The following is a 19,384-nucleotide window of genomic DNA, read 5'->3' as shown; positions in this document are numbered from 1 at the left end:
TTCTGCTAGTTTACAAGCCTGCAGGGATTCCAATGTATCCTCAGGGTGAGCACGAACAATTTAGTTTAACCAAAATTTTACAAAGTTCAAGTTCTAATTTCTGTAATTACGCACCCGTGTTACGTTTAGATAGAGTCGTAGCCGGACTCGTGCCATTTTTAAATTATAAAAACAACAAGTCTAGTAATATTTTAAGTTTTTATTCGCTGAAAAAATATTACATTTGCAAGTGGCAAAAACAATTTCAAGAAGTAGTGAAAAATGCAAAGCGCAGCTCAAACAAATACGTCAAAATCATGAGCGATAGAATAATAGTCGTTTCTGCACCTATAAAGAAGTTTCAAATTCCCGGGTTTCCGTTATTTTCTCTTTGTTGTGAAACGGGCAAAGCTGCCAAATCAATTTTTGTAAAAATAAAAAACGACTATGTGTTAGCTATACCATTGACTGGTAGAACTCATCAACTTCGCGTTCACAGTGCTTACTTAAACTCCCCGATATTGGGCGAACAGCTTTATCTTTCCTACAATTTAGAAGCTAATGAATTTCTCGTTCAAGAAGAAACTATTGAACGAGCTACATACAAATTTGTTAAACATTGTCCGTTTGAAGATGACATACTGTATGTCGTAATTAAGTACAGCAGAAACGCAGAAATATTTGATTTCGCTTTAAAACACGACCTATTAGGATTTTTTCCAAAAATAATTCCAAATAAAATTTATCGGCTTGATACAGAAATAGATAACAAAGATATAGAGGCCACGTACCTATACCAAATCAATTTAGAAGACTGCTCACCAAATGTTTTATTATTTCCCAACTTGTCCATTTCGCCAGACAGAAAAATACTGTCATGGCATAGACTAGACACTACCTCTGAATTAAATTTACTTGCTTATGCATACAAAATTAATGAGATTTTAAAAACGGTCTCAAATTATCCAAATTGGCTTGATTTGTCCATAATTAGCTCAGCAAACGAAATTATATCAGAAAATGACTGTTATGAAATTGAGTCAGACATTTAATCGTTGTATCTTTCTGCGAAATTTGCACGAAGTAGATTATGTTTGTTGATTTTCGAATTTAATAAGTCGTATTTATTGCACGCTTTAATAGTTTTGTTATCCTCAGGCTCACTATCAGAATTTGAAATACATAAATTTATTTTTTTCCGCTCAGTCGTCAAAAGTTTGTTGTTTATATCCTTTTTGTCCGCGATTAATTCGTTTTCCAGAATTAATTTTAATGCATTAAAATCGGATAGTTCTTCTTGGTTAGTCATTAATAGTACGAAAATTTAAAAAATTTTTTTTTTTTGTAATATTGCAAAATAACTATTAGCCCTGGTCTTTATTTGCTTCGAAAAATCTAAAAAATCAAAACCAACTAATTCTTCAACAGTAATTCGTTTCTCAGAGTCGCTGACCAACTGAGTCAAAATTTCATTTGATAGTAAATTTTTTATATAATTTTTTTGAACTTCTAAGTTGTGTAAATATTGCTTGTCCGAATTGTACTTATAATCTACTAATTGATCGCTAGAATTAAGTAAACTTTGCGCTTTAATGTTACTATTTGTCGTTTCAAACGCAGGTTTTATTATCACTTCTTGTTGATAATATTTTTCAATCTGACGTTGCCTTTCAAGCTTTAATTCTTCCGGAGCAAGTTCTGCTAAAAGGCATGAGACGAGGCGATCTAAATTAAAATCCCCTACAACTATGTCATGAAGTAATTTTTTATTATGAGGTCTTTTTAAATTGGAATATACTTCGAAAGCTCTTTGTTTGGCTTGCTTTTTGTTCTGATAAAAGGAAATTAGTCTTTTAGAAAACGACAAAGCTATTTCTGTTGCCACTGTCGTTAAATCGAAAGAATCAATAATATTTAACTCATGCTTATTACAAATATTTTTTAATATTTCATTTACATTTTCAGCACTTTCACTTATAGTTTGACTTAATTCTTTTTCAAAAAGCTCTGTAAATCGATTTATTATTAATTCCATACAAAGATAAAATGTATTAATATCAAAAAGAAGAATGAATTTTCGATTTCAATATTCTAGAATAAAATTCAACCTAATGAAAATAAAAAACTTAAAAAAATATTTAAATGACAACGGTGGGATTCGAACCCACGCCCTTTCGGACCGCGGCCTAAACACGGCGCCTTAGTCCACTCGGCCACGTTGCCAAGAGAAATTAAATAATAAGTAATGCATGGTAGCGGTTTTGGCGGTCATAAATTTTTGAAATTTTTACTTTTCGAAATTCAAAACGGACTTTTTTTTCAATTGACAAAGTGTCTTTGCATAATTCATAAATTACAGTTGTAAGGAACTAATAGTAGATTACTTATCAGAATATGTTTTTATAATTAAAGATTTTCTGATAATCCTTGATATATTATTTTTTTTCAAAAAAGTGCCAAAAATTTTTAAGGCGGCTAGCTTTGAAAAAACAAAAAAACAACCATAAACAATCCGTAATAAATTACAGTTTGGATCTTTTTATTATTGATTAAAAGTTACTAATACATGGATAATAACATATGGAGTATAGACAAATTGAGTTATGTTTTATTAGGCAAGAATATTAATATCGTTTATAGAATGGAGGCGTTATTTCATGCACGATATTACAACAATTCCGATGTTGCCAGCATTCTAGTTAAAGCCTTACAGCATGAGAGTGTTTTATTGAAGCACGAAATAGCTTATGTACTTGGTCAAATGTCCGTAACTGACGTGAAAAATACTTTGATTGATTTATGTAACGACAAAAGTCAACATGAAATGGTAAGGCATGAAGCCGCTGAAGCTATACATGCACTAGGGTTTACAGACGAAGAAACTGAAGCTTGTTTACGACAACATCTTAACGATGATTCTATTCCTTTCCGTCAAACCGTCGAACTAGCACTAGAAGGATTGTTATTGAAACGTAAAAGTAACTCTGAAAAAAAGATAAAACCACATGTACCGAGATTTTATTTAATGACTAAAAAAAAAAAAAAGCAAGACCTTGTTATCGCTACTTATAATACAAAAGATCCGGTAGAATCTGATATTTTAATTCAAACTGAAAACGAACTTAAAAAACATTTTAATATTCTCAAAGATGAAACGCAACGCCTTTGGGATAGATATAAAGCTTTGTTTGCATTGAGAAATCACGATTCGAAACAAGCGGCACTTTATTTAGCAAGCTGTTTGGATGAAAAATCGAGTGCTCTTTTGCGTCATGAAATTAGTTTTATACTCGGCCAGATGCAGATACCAGAAACTGCTCTCAAGCTTATTGAACGACTTCAAGATAAAAATGAATTTTCAATGTGTAGACACGAAGCTGCAATCAGTTTAGGTAGTTTAGGAGCAATTGATTACACGGAAATCGGTTGCTATTGGCAACCTAAAATTATAGCTGAATTGAAGAACTTTCTAAATGATGAAGATCCAATTATCAGCGAATCCTGTCAAGTTGCGTTATTTAACATTCAGAATGAATGCAACTTGCAGCTACTTCCTAATTTAGTTCTTTTATAAACATCATGTTGCGGCTTCACAAAGCAAATCTCCTTTTTTTTGCCTTAATGTCGTATAGCTAAAAATCTAGAGTTTTTGGTTATCACTAGAAACTTAAAAATAACGTTACTATTACATTATACATTTCAATTGTATACTAAATTATAATTATAATATAAAATTTTTCATGTGTAATACCTTGATAGTAATATTATGAGATTTTCTGAGTTTGAAACAATAAAACGTTCGATTCAAACATTGTGATTTACATTCTAAATTTATTTTATCGAATATATCAATAACATAACTAATACGCCGTTTCACTATAATTAATAAAAGTTCTTTTACTCAAGATTCAATGACTAGTTTTTAAGTCACTCCCAAATTTTTATGTTTTACGCTATTAACGATAAAGCTATATATATTTTGCAATAACTTGTTAGCATAATACACTTCACGATAACGTAAAATAAAAGATTAGCATAGATTTGAAGCTATAATTTAAAGCATGCCGAATATGATCTTTTGCACCTATTTAACCTTTTTATGGAAGACATTAGACCAAAAGAAATTAGGCTTTCTGTGCAGAAATGGCGGGAATTTTACATTGAAAATAATCTATTAACGCATAAGATTAAAAAACCTCAAAATGACAGCTCGTACAATAAGCTGATAGAGAAACAATTTATTAAAGCTAATGGGTCAATCGAACCAATATTTCAACACAAGCCACAAGCTTCTTCAAATATTTTAGATCATAAGACTAATCTGACAGACGATTTGATCAAGCTTTTCACAACCAAGAAAATAAGCGAACACAACGACGCACAAAATATAAATAACTTATTTTGCATGAGCAATACATCTTGGAAAAGAACTAAAAAAATAGTTCCACAAATAAGAAATAACTTGTCATCCGACATAAATCTTAGATCTCTTTCAATTAATGGTTCGAACCTAGCTCAAGACAGTCGATCGCGATTTAAACAAATAAGAAGGAAGCAGCACCCGGGATTCTCCAGTTTTGATTCCATTCAATTCCAAAACCGAATCAATCAAATTGAACAATTAGACCTTTTAGAACCTGATTCTGAATTTGAAGCTTGCACAATCGACTCTTTCAAATACGAAGATGAAGATAGGGTTCAAGAAAATTTATTTTGCAACATAAACAATAGAATAGAAAACAGATCATTGCAAAGCATAAATAATATTAAGCATATTAATGAAGAATCTGAGTTTTTTCAACAACTTTAGCTACAGCTCAATTAATCTTGTTGATTACTAACTTTTTTTATAATTATCACAGCCGAACGAAAAATAAGATAAAAACAATAATGCGCGCGCACTACGGTTTCACAGTTCAAATAATTTTTTATTGATCAAAATATAAATTATTAATCAAGAAAGTAAACTTTTAAGCATACATATAAATTCAATTCCTTTTTTACATTGAATTTGCGGTACGAACTCACAAAACACAGCTTATTTAATTAAAACACATTAAGCAGTTATCAAAATTTAACATGGAGAATTATAAATTTTGTAACCGTTCAGTTTCCACAGAATTTTCCGATATTCAATCATTTCGTTTCGAATGGAACCCAGTGTTGCCAGAAGCTTTAAAAACTCATGTATGTGGCATCGATTATTTAGACGATGAATTTAGTATTGATGCTAATGTAGCTAAACTTTTTCCGAACACTTATAAACAAAAATCTGTACAGTTCGTAAAAAAAAAACAACAAAAAAAAAACACGGATAAAGCGTTAAATGTAGCCGTACTATTTTCAGGAGGTCAAGCGCCTGGAGGTCATAATGTAATATTAGGAATTTATGATTTTCTAATGCAGCACAATAACGAAAACAAATTATATGGTATATTAGGTGGTTCTAAAGGTTTGTTTACTAAAAGTTACATCGAACTAAACTTGGAAATCATTTCTAAGTATAAAAATGGTGGTGGTTTTCATATGATCGGGTCTGGTCGTGATAAAATCGAAACCAGTGACCAACTTCAAAAATGCCTAGAGCTTGCAACAGAGCTTGATTTAGATGGCATTGTTATCATTGGTGGAGATGATTCTAATACGAACAGTGCTATTTTGGCTGAATTTTTTGCTAGTAAAAAACATAAATGTGTCGTTACTGGAGTGCCAAAAACTATTGATGGAGATCTAAAAAATCAGTATATAGAATGCTCATACGGATTTGACACAGCTTGTAAAGTTTATAGTGAACTTATTGGCAATATTTCGTCTTCGATCCTTACTACTAAAGACAAATATTGTTTTGTTAGATTAATGGGACGAGCAGCATCAAATATACTACTAGAATGTGCTCTTAGAACAAATCCTAATTTAGCTTTTTGCAGTGAAGAAATTAAAGCAGAAAATCGAAGTTTAGAAAATATTGTTGATGAAATCGTAGATTTAATGGTGGAACGTCATAGGATCCAAAAAGATTATGGTTTAATTTTAATAGCAGAAGGTTTAGTTGAATTTATCCCTGAGATTGGTGTTTTAATTTCAGAATTGAATGAACTTCTAAACAACGATAATTCAAATTTTGATAAAAACCAATTAACTCCAGAATCCTTGAAAATTTTCGACTTTCTTCCAGAACAGATAAGAATAGGTTTTTTAGCTGATAGAGATGGACATGGAAACGTCCAAGTTTCAAAAATCGAAACAGAAATTCTTTTAATGTTATTAGTGGAAGAAAAACTAAAAAAGCAACATAAAGACTTCGATCTTAAATTTTCAACACAATTTTTGGGTTATGAAGGTCGATGCTCAATGCCTTCTAATTTTGATTCGAATTATTGTTATTCGTTAGGTTACGTTGCTGGAAACATTGTTTTTAACAAATTAAACGGATATATAACTACACTTAGTGACTTGCATGAACCAGCAGAAAAATGGAACCCAAGGGCTTATCCATTAATCAAAATGATTAATCTTGAAAAACGAAAAGGAAAAAACGTTCCAGTTATAAAGAAATATTTAGTAGAATTAGACGGACCTTGCTTTAAAGCTTTTGCCCAATTAAGGAAAAAATGGAGATTATTCGATTCGTACGAATCACCAGGTGGAATTCAATTTGAAGGCCCAAACGTTAATGACTGTCCTTACTTGGTCAATACCAAATTACTTGAAGATATAATTAAGAGAAATGAAGAGAAGATTGATGGTTTTATTACATCACCTTTATTAAACCAACGACGAAAAACTCAGATTCAGATTCATCCAAAGCTTTGTTCTCCAGATTGCGGTACAAAATTATTACAGCAATGCTCTGCTCCCAGTGATAGTTGTACTTGCAGCACTCGATATTTAACGTTTGATATTATGGCAGGTCAAAAATCTAAGTTAAGGAATCAATGTTTTGCAGTTATACATTTAGATATTCCGGCGTCTGGTTCAACCAATGTCTTAATTGGAATATACAGACGCGCGCAGCAAATTGGCAATTCTGTAAAGGTATTTAAAACTATTGATGACATATTCGAAAATAATTACACAACTATTGATTCGACTTTTGCTGTTAACTATAACAATACAGGCACATACCCTATCTCATATACTCAATATGATATGTCAAAATATTCTTCAAATGAAACACTTGAAAAAATTATAAAGTCATGTGAAACTAACGATTGTTCTGCTTTAATTATTTTAGGAGGATTAAATGCAATGGCTATGGCATTGTTATTAAATAACTGCAAAAATAATATCAACTCTAAGTTATTAATAAATGCAGTTCCCGTTAGCTATTCAAATGATATACACAACGACTTTGTTGAGTTAGCTGTTGGTTACAATTCTTATACTAAAACACTGGCTCAGGTTGTAAGTAGTTTATGTATCGATTGTATTTCTGCCAAAAAATATTGGTTTTTAGTAAGTGTAGAATCTGGATTAGTTTCCGATATTATGGTGGAAGTAGCTCTTCAATGTCATCCAAACATTACTATTTTGCCAGAAAGTTATTTACAAAAACCAAATTCTTTTGAACAAATAATCACAGATATAACAGATATTATAGTAGAACGAAGCATATCGGGCCAGAATTACGGTGTAATTTTAACGAGTAATTCAATCGAATCGTTTTTCCTTGAAGACTCCAATAGCGTGATCAGGCAAATTTGTAAGAGTGATGATATAAATGAAAATGATTCCGACACAATTGATTTCTTATCTTATAAATTGTCCTTGGCGAAGATCAAATATTTGTATAACAAAAGATTAGGAAGATTTAACGTGGGAGAGTTTATTCTTTATTTAGTTTCAGAAGAAATTAAATTACGAAAAGAACAAAGTGTAAAATTCAACTATTTCACCTTCACATACTTTGACGCTTTGATCAATGCAATACCTTCTAATTTTGATTGTACATTGGGATTAACGAACGGATATTTAGCGGGAATTTTATGTGAAGATGGACAGTCTGGTTACATTACGTCTTGTCATAATATGTCAACATCGATAACCGAATGGAAACATTTAGCTTTGAGCTTGCGATGTTGCAACAATATTGTGGAACATTCAATGAAATTAAAATCTTGTTACAATAAAGTAGTCAATGTTATCCGTTTATCAGACAGACCGTCCTTAGCTTTTCTTCGCAGCATGGATCAACGTTTTTCATTATCAAATTATTATACACTCTGTGGTAGCATTCAATTTTTTAGTAAAATGGGATACACATGTCCATATACTTATTGGTTTGATTACAACGACAAATATGAACTTTATTCGCAGTTAAGAGAGATATTAAAAAATATTCAGTACCTAACTTTACTTAAATGTAAGAACGATAATTCAAGATTCCATAAATTAGTTGCTGAAGAATCTGAAGTCTTACAAAAACTTAAAGATAACAATTTATAATTTCTAACATTTATTTATGAGGTGTTTGAACAGTCGACAAAAATTATTTCTAATTTTTCATTTTGTAAAAAAACGTATTTTTCATTATAACCAATTAAAACACAGTTTGGACGTACAGTATAATCATTGCAATTTCTTGTAAGTTTTCCTTCTTTTTGATCATAATTTATTAAATTAAATAAATGATATGAATCTACAAGAAACTGATTGTTTATTGGTGCCTGAGTCATAAATGCAAGTGACATATTTTGTATATCAACAACAAATATGTAACCATTCTGTGTTTGAAACCAAACTATCGGTTTTATAGAGAACTGAGATGTATTTGACAACCAAAAAACGACATAATCTGTGCTTGTGTGGTTAATAATTTTATTATCATCGATGAAACAATTTAGAGCCAATAGCTCACATACCGATAAAACGATGGCTCTTGAAACACCCAGGGGTCGTTTTTCTATTTTTACATTAGTTGTTTCCGCCAACACTCCATTTTTTTCTGCGTTGAAAAAAAACCAGCGACAATTACTTAGATTTAGTCCTAAGTTTCCAAACTGAAGTTCATTATGGTTTTTTTTTATATATATATCTTTATTGTTTTGAAAATCTATTTTGATTTCATTTAGTGAATTAGGTTTGATTTTTTTAAGATTTAAATAATTATCGTTAAGATTTGGTAATTTAATTTGTGACCATAGTTTCTTGAGCCAAGACGATTCGTTGCATGTATTATAACGCCAAATTTCATCAGAACTACACGCTGTGAACAAGTAGATATCGCTATTTATAACCAACTCTTTATCGCCGTTATAAAAATATCGCTCCAAACTTATTTCAATCGAATCAAACTCTGGCACACTAACTATCATTGACGAAAAATCTTCAAATTTCAGATACAGATAGGTTCCTAGAATATTGTAATTACTAATACAAGCTTCTTCAATATTATTATTTTCTTCTAAATCTAACAAACATGAAAGCTTCATATTTTGTTCAGTATTTTTCTTTTGTTTACTTATTTCTTTAGAATTAAATAGCGTTCTAAAATCTTCAAAAATTTTTTGTCGACTTATACTAGAACTAAAAGTTTGATACTCAACAGATCGTTTTAATTCTTCAATGTTTATAAGATCATTATTTTTTTTTTGTATATCATCTAAGCTTACAAAGTTATAATTTTCCTGTTCAGATAATTTAAGCTCTGTTTTATCAATAAAATCAAAGTTTTTACTGCCTTTAGTTTTTAGATTATTGTCACACAGTGAAAGAATAAAAACTTTATTTACAAAGTTGATTTTTTTAGAACATTCTGATTTTCCCATAAAAGTCAAAGATAAATCAAACAAATATAAAAAAGTCGGTTCTGCGCAAACAATATATAAATCTTGTTTCAACGAAATAAACTTGACAGAAATAATGTTACCATCTACATCGGCAGATGATCGACTTACCATCGGCTCTGATGAAGAACTTAGTTTATAACGTTCATGAGTTAATATATTTTCTTTAAACTTTATTATATGAACAAGTGTTGCCTCATTTTTACCAATGTTTGAAACAAAAATATCTGTTAAATACATAATCAACCCATTTTCGCAAAAAAAAAAATAATTGATTAATTTTATATAAAATAATATATTTAAAATAATAATCAACCAAATAATCATATCAATCAAATCTAAATTTTCTGTTAAATTGTTGTGAACGAACGTGATGAGTTTTAAGTAGTTTTTTTATTAGTTAAAATGTCCAACTACCAATGTTATGATCCTGTAAAAGATATCAGATCGGAGTTAATTTCCTATTGCAAAGAAAACAATATTTCTGCTTTTAAAAAAACAGCGGAAGAACTATTTGTAACTCACTTAAATGATCTTCCCATTTTAGAAGACACGTTGGTTCTTCATTTATCTGTGTGGTTCAACGATCAAGAATTGTGGATGAAGGCTATAGAACTTAATTGCTCACCATTTCACGCAGACAACTTAGGTGATACTGCTTTGCATTATGCGGCTAGATCTTTGAACATACAGTTTATACAATTTGTAGCTCAGAGATATGGATTTCATACTCTTTACGTTTATAATATAAATGCTTCTAATATATTAATGACAATTTGTAGCGAAGCTCCAGATCATGACGCTAATAGAATTTTGTTTTTACTTGAATGGCTATATTTACAAGGATTTTCATTAGAAGATATTACTATATATGGACAAACAGCGCTTCAACTGGCCATCTCGAGAAAATCTCTTATTATTGTACAATGGTTACTGTCTCATCAGGCCCATATAGGGCACAGAGACATGCAATTTCGCTCGGTTTTACACACTGTTGCTGTTACAGGCACAACCAATATGCTTCCCTTACTACTAAAAGCTGGAGCACGACCTTTATTAAATAGCGTTTCAATAGATTATAAGAACGCCACACCTGCTATATTAGCATATAAAACAAGAAACTACAGAACATTTTTAGCATTTTGTTTCATACAACTGTTTGAAAGAATGAATTTTAAAATTCAGTTTAAAAGTATTTTTGGATTTATTGGTTTTTTATACTTCACCTTGATGTACGTATTACTTCCGCTGATGTCGCTCAAAGTAGCTAGGCTTGAAAAAAAGTTTTTTTGGTATGGCCTAGGAATTAAAAAATTTTTAGTTGCATCTTTGACCTATTATTCTTATTTATACATAAAAAACAAACCTCCAATACAAGCATCTGAATTTAAAAAAAAAACTTATTTTCAAAAAGTTAGTCCTAACATACAAACTGAACTTGAAAATTATATTGATCGCGAGAAACAATACACTACTTACTCGAATAGTCATATAATCGGTTTAATACAGAAAGAATATGAAATTAAAAAACTCGTCGTCAACTTCAACAATGGTGTTTGGCGCAATTCTCAAATGTCTGATAGTGAAATTGAATATGGGCAAAATATGTTTTTAAATGAAAGAGATGCTATTCGAGAGCAAATGCGGGTCATAGTCAAAGATATATTTTCTGAAAGATGTTCACTTCTTGATAAGGATTATATTATGAAAATTCTACCTGCTGATGAGCCCAATAGTGGTCTTTGTTATACTTGTAAAAGCGAGAAGAATTGTCGGGCCAAGCATTGTACTGATTGTGGTTATTGCATCGATAAATTTGATCATCACTGCACTTGGTTAGATAATTGTATAGGCTTAAATAATCAAAGAGCGTTTGTTTTCCACTTGTGTTGTCTGCTATATTATCAGAAACATTATTATGAAGTTTTTTTTAAATTGATAAAAAATCTGTTTTGGGCATCTCATGACAAAAAAAAATTAATGATAAAGCACAGTCTAGGAATATTAAAAATATTTAAACTTCCTCATTTCTACTATTTCTTAATTGTAATATCGCTTATCAACACATTAGTAACTACTTTCACCATTTACATGACTTTACGAACATTCAGAGCTATGGTAACAGACGTCACCTTCTATGAAACAGTTCGACCTGGATCGCATATATTTTTACGTTTCAAGAATTCAATCAAAAAAAAGTATTTTTGGGATTTTTCGGATCTATCAATCATTGGAGCTATTTTGTAAGTTTATTTAAAAAAAACTATTTAGGAACATTATTTACTTTTTGTTGCAATCTTCTTATCGAAACATTAAAAATTATTCAGAATCTTTGTGGCTAAGTCATCAAAATAAACTAGATTGGCAAAATCAGTTCTATTTTGACAATAATAGTTTAGGTTGGAAAATAAATAACTTTGGAAATTACAAACCTTCGAGTTACTTGACAGTAAGTGGACTGGATCACAAAATCTACAATAAATACACTTATAATTATTAAAAAAGTAAACTATCGAAACATATAAATATATAATTAAAGTAACATATTACTTGTTTTTTTGTTATAAGAATAATAATTTAATGATTCATAAATGTTGTCTTCTTCATCTTTATCTGAATTATTTTTTTTAAATTTCGTGTCATTTATATACATCATAAATGGAATTGCTAAGTCAATTTGATCTTTAATCCAAAGTGATTGAACGATTTCAATTTTGTTAAAGTAGTCGTAGCACGACAATACTAAAGCACAATAGTAACAAACACTATCGTATTTAAATAACAATTCGGAAGCTATTGATCGAATCACTTCCGCATTTTTACTATCAATAGCAATTAAAATAGCAGCCTCGAAATCGTAAAAAAACATACAAATTTCAAATGCTTTGAGATATTCTTTTTTAATTTTATAAGCTAATAACATTATTTTCTTTGCTACCATACTACATGTTTGTGATAACAATTCGATTAGCTTACTTAAATCAAAATTTTGAAATATTTCGATTGATTTTTCTAATTTTTCGAAATCGTAAAGGTTAATGTACAATTCGTTTAATATGTCATTTATCATAGTATCGTTCGTATTATATTTAGCTTGAATCGATTCAAAAAATCCCAAGCAAGAACCGATCGGACTGTGTAACAACGATTTGTAAGTTCTGATTTCTTGATCGTTGGTTATTAATGAAATCACGGAATTTAATTCAACGGAGTTTGTCAGTTGTCTGAAAAACTCAGAGACTAAATTTGGGTCTTGTTTAATAAGTAAAACTAAAGTTTTATATATCAAAGTAGCGTCTTTTATATGCTGAATCAATTCTAATACTTTGACCGTATCCCAACATGAGTTTGGATGCTGTAAAATGTAATCTAAAGCTTGTTCGTGTTTTTCCGATAAAATTAACAAGTTAACTAGTTCTTTCCAAAGCTTTCGTTTGATAAAACTTTCTTCTATCATTGCAGTATTCAGCGACTCGATGTTTTTGAAAACATAAAGTTTGAAGAATGAATCTAATTTCTGAGGCTGAAGTTCGGCGTACAAAATCACTAATTCATTAACTAAAGCTTCGTTTAAATTTTCGTTTATTATGCATTTCTCTAAAATCTTGATAAGATCTAGTTTTCGATCGTGCGTTTTATATATATCTATGAGCTGGTTGAAATATATCCTATTATTCATTAATTTCTTCGATATTTTGTCTATTATTAACCAATCATTATTTTTGATTGCTTTATCTATCAACAAATCAATTGTTTTTTTGTCATTATGCTCGATTGCCAAATCGGCTGCTTCATGAAGCCGAGAAAGATTCAAATAACACATTGACAAGTCATTTTTAATGTTAGACTTTTCTAAGAATATTGTTGCGATTTTTGAGTACTTGACTATTTTAACTTCATCTTTTTCTCTAGTGGCCATATCTAAAAAAGTTTTACCTAAGTTGCTAGTGTTAACAACGGTTGAATTAGAAACCAAGTAGGATAATTCATCGAGTTTGTCTAAATGAGCCAAACAAATTGCGTATTCGTTGTCGTAGAAATTATTCTTAGTATTACAGACAGTGCTCAAGTAATTGTAGATTAGTTCATATTGTTTTAGATCTAAAATTTGTTGAAGTATGTTTTGAGGAATTAGTTTTGTATTCGAATTTCTGTACGCAGTAATTAAATATTTGTAATCATTCAAATTTTTATTGTTGTAGTTGACAGAAAGAATGACTTCGGTTAGTTTGTCAGCATAAAGCTTCCAGATGTCTTCTCTATTGATTCGAGTTACGTAACTATATATAAAAGATGAGTCGTCACAGTACTGAAACAAAATATCTAAAGCTTTCTCAGGTTTTATCTGTGTATTTAATACATTGGAAATATTTTCATATTGCTTTGATTTCAACATTTCAATCATTATCTTATTTTTAGAGGTTTCAATATCTATCGTTGACATCAGTGCTTTTAGCTCATTGGGTTTTTGTAAACTAACTAATTCTATGAAAATGTTGACTAATTTTTCGTTTTTCATTATCACGGAATAACAGTAGTTGTTGGCTTTTTTTTTCTGTATGATAGCATCGAGTAAAATGTACGCGTATTCTGTCAAGCCCAAAGAATAAAGTTTAAAAACTCCGTCAACTAACACAGTTGGATCGTTGCAATTTTTCAATGTAAATGATATAAAGTGATTGAGTAATTCATTATTATACTTAGTTTTCGTCGAATCAGAAAATGCCAACTCCCAAAGTGCATTAAACTTAGGATTAAGTAAACATCCAGCTAAATAGCTTTGCATGTTATTTGAACTAGAAATTCTGTATATTTCGTCGACAGCATCTATTTTCTCGTATGCTATGAGAGCTAAAGTCAAATTCTTTTTCTCTGCATATTGAGCGATGGATAGTGGATCGTAGACTTCATTACTACGTAAAAACAACTCGGGAGCTTTGTTTAGATGAATGTAAACCTTAGCTAAAAAGTTGGCTAGTTCTTTGTTTTCTGAATTGGAGTAAAGTTTACTTTCTGCCCAATCTAGCAAAATAGAAAAATATTCTTCTTCGCAGTATATTTTTAGTATTTCATCGGGTGAACAAACTTTAGAAGCGGCATCTATGCTTTTTGTTAGTAAATTAGGCAAAATAGTTTGTGATTTTAACGTTCTCAAAATATTCAAAACAGTTTCCTTGTCACCAGTTTGAATTAAGTTGACAATGTTTGAGTAATCAGAAATTTTTACTAAAAGTGTTATTAAATCTGATGTGAACTTGTATTTCATGTAAAATTTTACCAACAAAACGGAAGGAACATTATTCTTAGATTCTAACAGTGTTTTGATTTCCGAAATGTTAATTAACCGATCGGATTGAATAATATCTGAAGCTGTTTCCCAATTGTTATTGTTCACTACGAATTCTAGGTACAACGTATTAGTCGTTATGTTATCGTGGTTCAAGGAAACATCTTTTAAAAATTCCAAGTAATGTGATCTGTTCAAATTAGCGTCTAAAATCTTAAATATACTATCGACGTCGAACCTATCAATATTCTTCGCAATACAAGATAATAAAATACTGATTACAGGGAAGTTTTTATTAAATACGATTTTTAGCACTTTATTGATCTCATCTGTAGTTAATCTCTTGACCGCTGCTTCAATTACATCTGCAGTATGATTGGGTGAAGAAGTAATAATCTCTATTAGTTTAAAATTATCAGTGCAGAGAGTAGCTGCTTCTTTAGTTAAGCCATGACTTAAACACAAATCTGATACTATATCTCTATCAAACTTCGTTAAAATCGAATCATTTAACAAAAGCTGAGCAGCTCTCCAATTCGTTTTAAACGCATTAGAAATCAACTCGGTTTCAATCTCAACTTGTCGTGGATAAGATCCTGATTTCGCTAACCCGGAGAAAACTGTTGCAGCTTCAAATTTAAAATTTTTTGCTAGCATTAACTGAAGCAGCTCGTATTCAGATGAAAAAAATAATTTGTTTTCTAAAGCTATTGTAATGAATTTTGGCAAATTAGTCAGATTGAGTTCAGATACATTGCATATCAACTTGGCAACGTCAATATTATCTTTGTTCTGAGTTAAGTAATTTATCAGATCTTCACGATTTCCATCCTTTAAGCAAGCGACAACAAATTTTTCGTGACTTTTAGAATATCGATAAAATCGTTTCGCTAGTTCAGGATCATGAGATAAAAGAATGTCTCCATAAATTTTGTCAGCCTCAAGCTTGTTTTGGTCTAAAAATTCCGTTATTAAAACAAACTTTTTATGTGAAATTATAGCTTCCAACAGATCTAAAAATTCGTCTGTACTAAATTGACATTCTTTTTCAAAAATAATTTGATAATACGTATGAATCGCAGATTTTATATTCTGATCTTGTGAAAACGTCTTAAACTTATTGATATATTCTTTTGTTCGCATAGCTTTAGTTTTTGACAAAACGCAAATCAACGCGGCATCGTAAATTTCATTTGAGAATAATTTTTGATTGAAGATTTCAATATTCTTTGTAAGAGAGTCAGGATAGTTATAGGTTAACGATAAAAAGCTAGCTTCTTCTGCAGAAAGATTATTCTTTGTTTTATTTATCACTTCCGTGGGATCGAGTTTTAAGTATAATAGTTTGCCGTTTGCAGTAACTACGCAAATTTTGCTTGTATTAGTGATAATAAACGAAAAATTAACATTCTGTTTAATATCGATTTGATCGATCAGTTTTCCTGAATGAACATTAAATATCGTAATTAAACCATTGATGGAGACAGCAATTAGTAATCCCCATAAAGTAAGGTGATGTAAGTTTATAAAAATGTCATTAAGAGACAAATTGTTTCTGCTCACGGCGGTTTTATAATTAAACAGAGCTGTATCATTTTCGCCTTGTTTGTATATATCAGTAATATATAAATATTTATCTCCATTTGGTTCTTTTCTGATAAAAGTGATAAATTTCTTTTGTTGATTTTTATAGTTAAATTCACTAAATGTAACACACTCAGCATCAAAAGTTTCTGAAAAATTTGTCTTAGCTGAGTATAGCTGTGCTTGCGATTTCAAACCGTTTGACTCTGAATAAGTAACGGTAACGGTACATAAATTTATGTCGTTTTTAGAATCTACCTCATAAATTAAATATTTAATGTCCAAGTGTGAAAGTTCTAAAGTGATATCAAAAAACTTAGATAAAAGGGAGTTATCTGGATCTTTACAATTCCAGTGGTAAACATGTTTTTCCGTTACAACCACAAGTAGATCAAAAAATTTCCAAGTACAAAGTAAAATTTTATCTAAAAATTCATGTTCAAAAATTAAAACCTTATTTTCGATATTAAACACTTGTAACAACTGACTGTTTTTCACACTTTCAGATTTATTTGCTATGCAAATAAGAAAGGGAGCAGAATGATGTTTAAGAAGCATAGACACTTTTGCTGAGCTCTTTGACTCTATCTCCAAATTATCGTAAAGGTCAATAAAGTTGAAAGAAGTAGCTTGCCCATTTGAAGCAGATATAGTTGTAAGAAATCTGTCTCCTGAGTACTCTGCTCGATTATAGATTGACCCATTTGCTTGAATAGACGACAACTACAAATAACTCGGTGAATGACTTACATCTATTGTGTTATAAACGCTCAAAGATTCCTTGAACATATTGTAATCTAATGTAAGCTGAGTGAATGCTTAGAAATGCTAAGTTTTTTATTATAACTGATTAAAATTATAATCGTAACTTACTTAAATAATCATTTATTTTAAATTGTGAAAATAAAACAAAATTATAAAAAAATAGCGTAAGTAATACAAAAATAAAAAAAAAATTATTTATTTCTTGGATTTGGAAGAGTATTCTTTCTTCTCAACATCCTTGATTACACCAACACCAACAGTTACTCTCATATCTCTGACAGCGAATCTACCAAGTGGTGGGAATTCAGAACAAGATTCGACACACATGGGTCGGATTGGAACCATTTCAACCATAGCAGCATCGCCAGATTTGATGCTTTCAGGGTTTTCTTCCACAACTTTGCTTGTTCTTCTGTCAATCTTAGAAAGAAGTTTTTGGAATTTACAAGAGATGTGGGCAGTATGGCAATCAATAACTGGAGTGTAACCAGCCTTGATTACACCTGGGTGTTGTACAACGATGACCTGAGATACGAAAGAAATAGCTGGCTTAGCTGGGTTGTTCTTGGCATCAGAAGCTACGTTACCACGTCTGATATCCTTGACAGATACATTCTTGACGTTGAAACCGACGTTGTCACCAGGAATAGCTTCAGGGACCTGTTCGTGGTGCATTTCGACGGATTTAACTTCAGTGCATACTCCGCTTGGGGCAAAACATACAGTCATGTTGGGGAGGATTTTACCAGTTTCGACACGACCGACGGGAACGGTTCCGATACCACCAATTTTGTAAACATCCTGAAGTGGAAGTCTAAGAGGTTTGTCAATTGGTCTGGTAGGTACATCCATTTGATCAAGAGCTTCTACAAGAGTTGGTCCTTTGTACCAAGACATGTTAGAAGATTTTTCGAGCATGTTGTCACCAACGAATCCGGATATGGGAACGAATGGTACCTTGTCTATGTTGTAACCTATTTTTTTAATGTAGTTGCCTACTTCCTTCTTGATTTCTTCGTAACGAGAAGCTTTGTACTCAGCGGCATCCATCTTGTTGATGGCAACAATCATTTGTTTTACACCGAGAGTGAAAGCGAGTAATGCATGTTCACGAGTTTGTCCTTGTTTGGAGAAAGCACCTTCGAAACCACCAACATCAGCTGGAACAACAAGAAGAGCAACATCTGCTTGAGAAGTACCAGTAATCATGTTCTTGATGAAATCTTTGTGTCCCGGGGCGTCAATGACGGTGTAGGAGTATTTAGGAGTTTCAAATTTCCAAAGAGCGATATCAATAGTAATACCACGTTCTCTTTCAGCCTTCAACTTATCAAGTACCCAGGCGTATTTGAAAGAACCTTTACCCATATCATTGGCTTCTTTTTCGAATTTGTCGATGGTTCTTTGGTCAATACCACCAAGTTTGTAGATAAGGTGACCAGTAGTGGTCGATTTACCAGAATCTACGTGTCCAATAACGACGAGATTGATATGTTGTTTTTCTTTACCCATAATTAATGATTGATAAAATAAACTTAAATAATTTTTAATGTTTTTGTTTTGTCCCTCCCGTTTTGATGCAAAGCATAATTAAAAAATTTTGTTAAGGTTTTTTTATGTTTATTTCTTTATAGTTTCTGTGTGGCTTTTTTTTTAAGCTTTTTAAAACTTTCAGATTTTATCACAAATATTTAATAGCAGTAATTTTTGTTATTTCTGGATTTCTTTGTTTTTATTTTTTAATGATTAATGGTGAATAAATAGCTTGATGAATAATGATTTTTCATTTTCAGCTTCTTCATCACACGTTAATGATTATATAACCAATAAATCTGCTTCTAGACGGCGAAATTCAATGAATGTTTCTCCACCAAATCAGTTTAAAATTCAAAAGAATATGATGGATGAAGATGAAATATTTAACGCCGAAGCTGGAGTTTCTCCGCAAAAAAATTTTTTTGATTATGCGAATATAACAGAGCTT

At 30.8% G+C, this 19,384-nt stretch overlaps 3 protein-coding genes and 1 non-coding gene across 4 annotated transcripts; 2 read left to right on the top strand and 2 right to left on the bottom strand.

The window, feature by feature from the left end:
* Positions 1–2,122: 2,122 nt before the first annotated feature.
* TRNAL-UAG (transfer RNA leucine (anticodon UAG)) lies at positions 2,123–2,202 on the bottom strand. The gene has a single exon. It is a non-coding gene; the product is annotated as a tRNA-Leu (tRNA).
* Positions 2,203–2,620: 418 nt separating this feature from the next.
* On the top strand, positions 2,621–3,553 carry LOC142597925 (uncharacterized). The gene has a single exon (XM_075734931.1). It carries the CDS (start codon positions 2,621–2,623, stop codon positions 3,551–3,553), a length of 933 nt encoding a protein of 310 aa, XP_075591046.1.
* Positions 3,554–5,058: 1,505 nt separating this feature from the next.
* On the top strand, positions 5,059–8,424 carry LOC142597924 (uncharacterized). The gene is made up of 3 exons (XM_075734930.1): positions 5,059–5,166; positions 5,386–7,624; positions 7,955–8,424. The coding sequence occupies exons 1-3, from the start codon at positions 5,059–5,061 to the stop codon at positions 8,422–8,424; spliced, it is 2,817 nt and encodes a 938-aa protein (XP_075591045.1).
* A 9,088-nt stretch (positions 8,425–17,512) lies between these two features.
* Positions 17,513–18,912, bottom strand: LOC142597920 (elongation factor 1-alpha-like). The gene has a single exon (XM_075734926.1). The coding sequence runs from the start codon at positions 18,910–18,912 to the stop codon at positions 17,596–17,598; it is 1,317 nt and encodes a 438-aa protein (XP_075591041.1). The 3' UTR covers positions 17,513–17,595.
* Between the last annotated feature and the right edge of the window lie 472 nt (positions 18,913–19,384).

This window comes from Dermatophagoides farinae, unplaced genomic scaffold, assembly GCF_024713945.1.
Source record: "Dermatophagoides farinae isolate YC_2012a unplaced genomic scaffold, ASM2471394v1 contig10, whole genome shotgun sequence".
Taxonomy (NCBI): Eukaryota; Metazoa; Arthropoda; class Arachnida; order Sarcoptiformes; family Pyroglyphidae; genus Dermatophagoides; species Dermatophagoides farinae.
This window is presented reverse-complemented; position numbering and strand designations above follow the sequence as displayed.

Coding starts and splice junctions, on each gene's coding strand:
- LOC142597925 (XM_075734931.1), top strand. CDS start 2,621: ATGGAGGCGTTATTTCATGCACGATATTACAACAATTCCGATGTTGCC.
- LOC142597924 (XM_075734930.1), top strand. CDS start 5,059: ATGGAGAATTATAAATTTTGTAACCGTTCAGTTTCCACAGAATTTTCC. Junction 5,167..5,385: donor CAGAAGCTTTAAAAACTCAT/GTATGTGGCATC, acceptor TTTCTAATGCAG/CACAATAACGAAAACAAATT. Junction 7,625..7,954: donor TTACGGTGTAATTTTAACGA/GTAATTCAATCG, acceptor ACGGATATTTAG/CGGGAATTTTATGTGAAGAT.
- LOC142597920 (XM_075734926.1), bottom strand. CDS start 18,912: ATGGGTAAAGAAAAACAACATATCAATCTCGTCGTTATTGGACACGTA.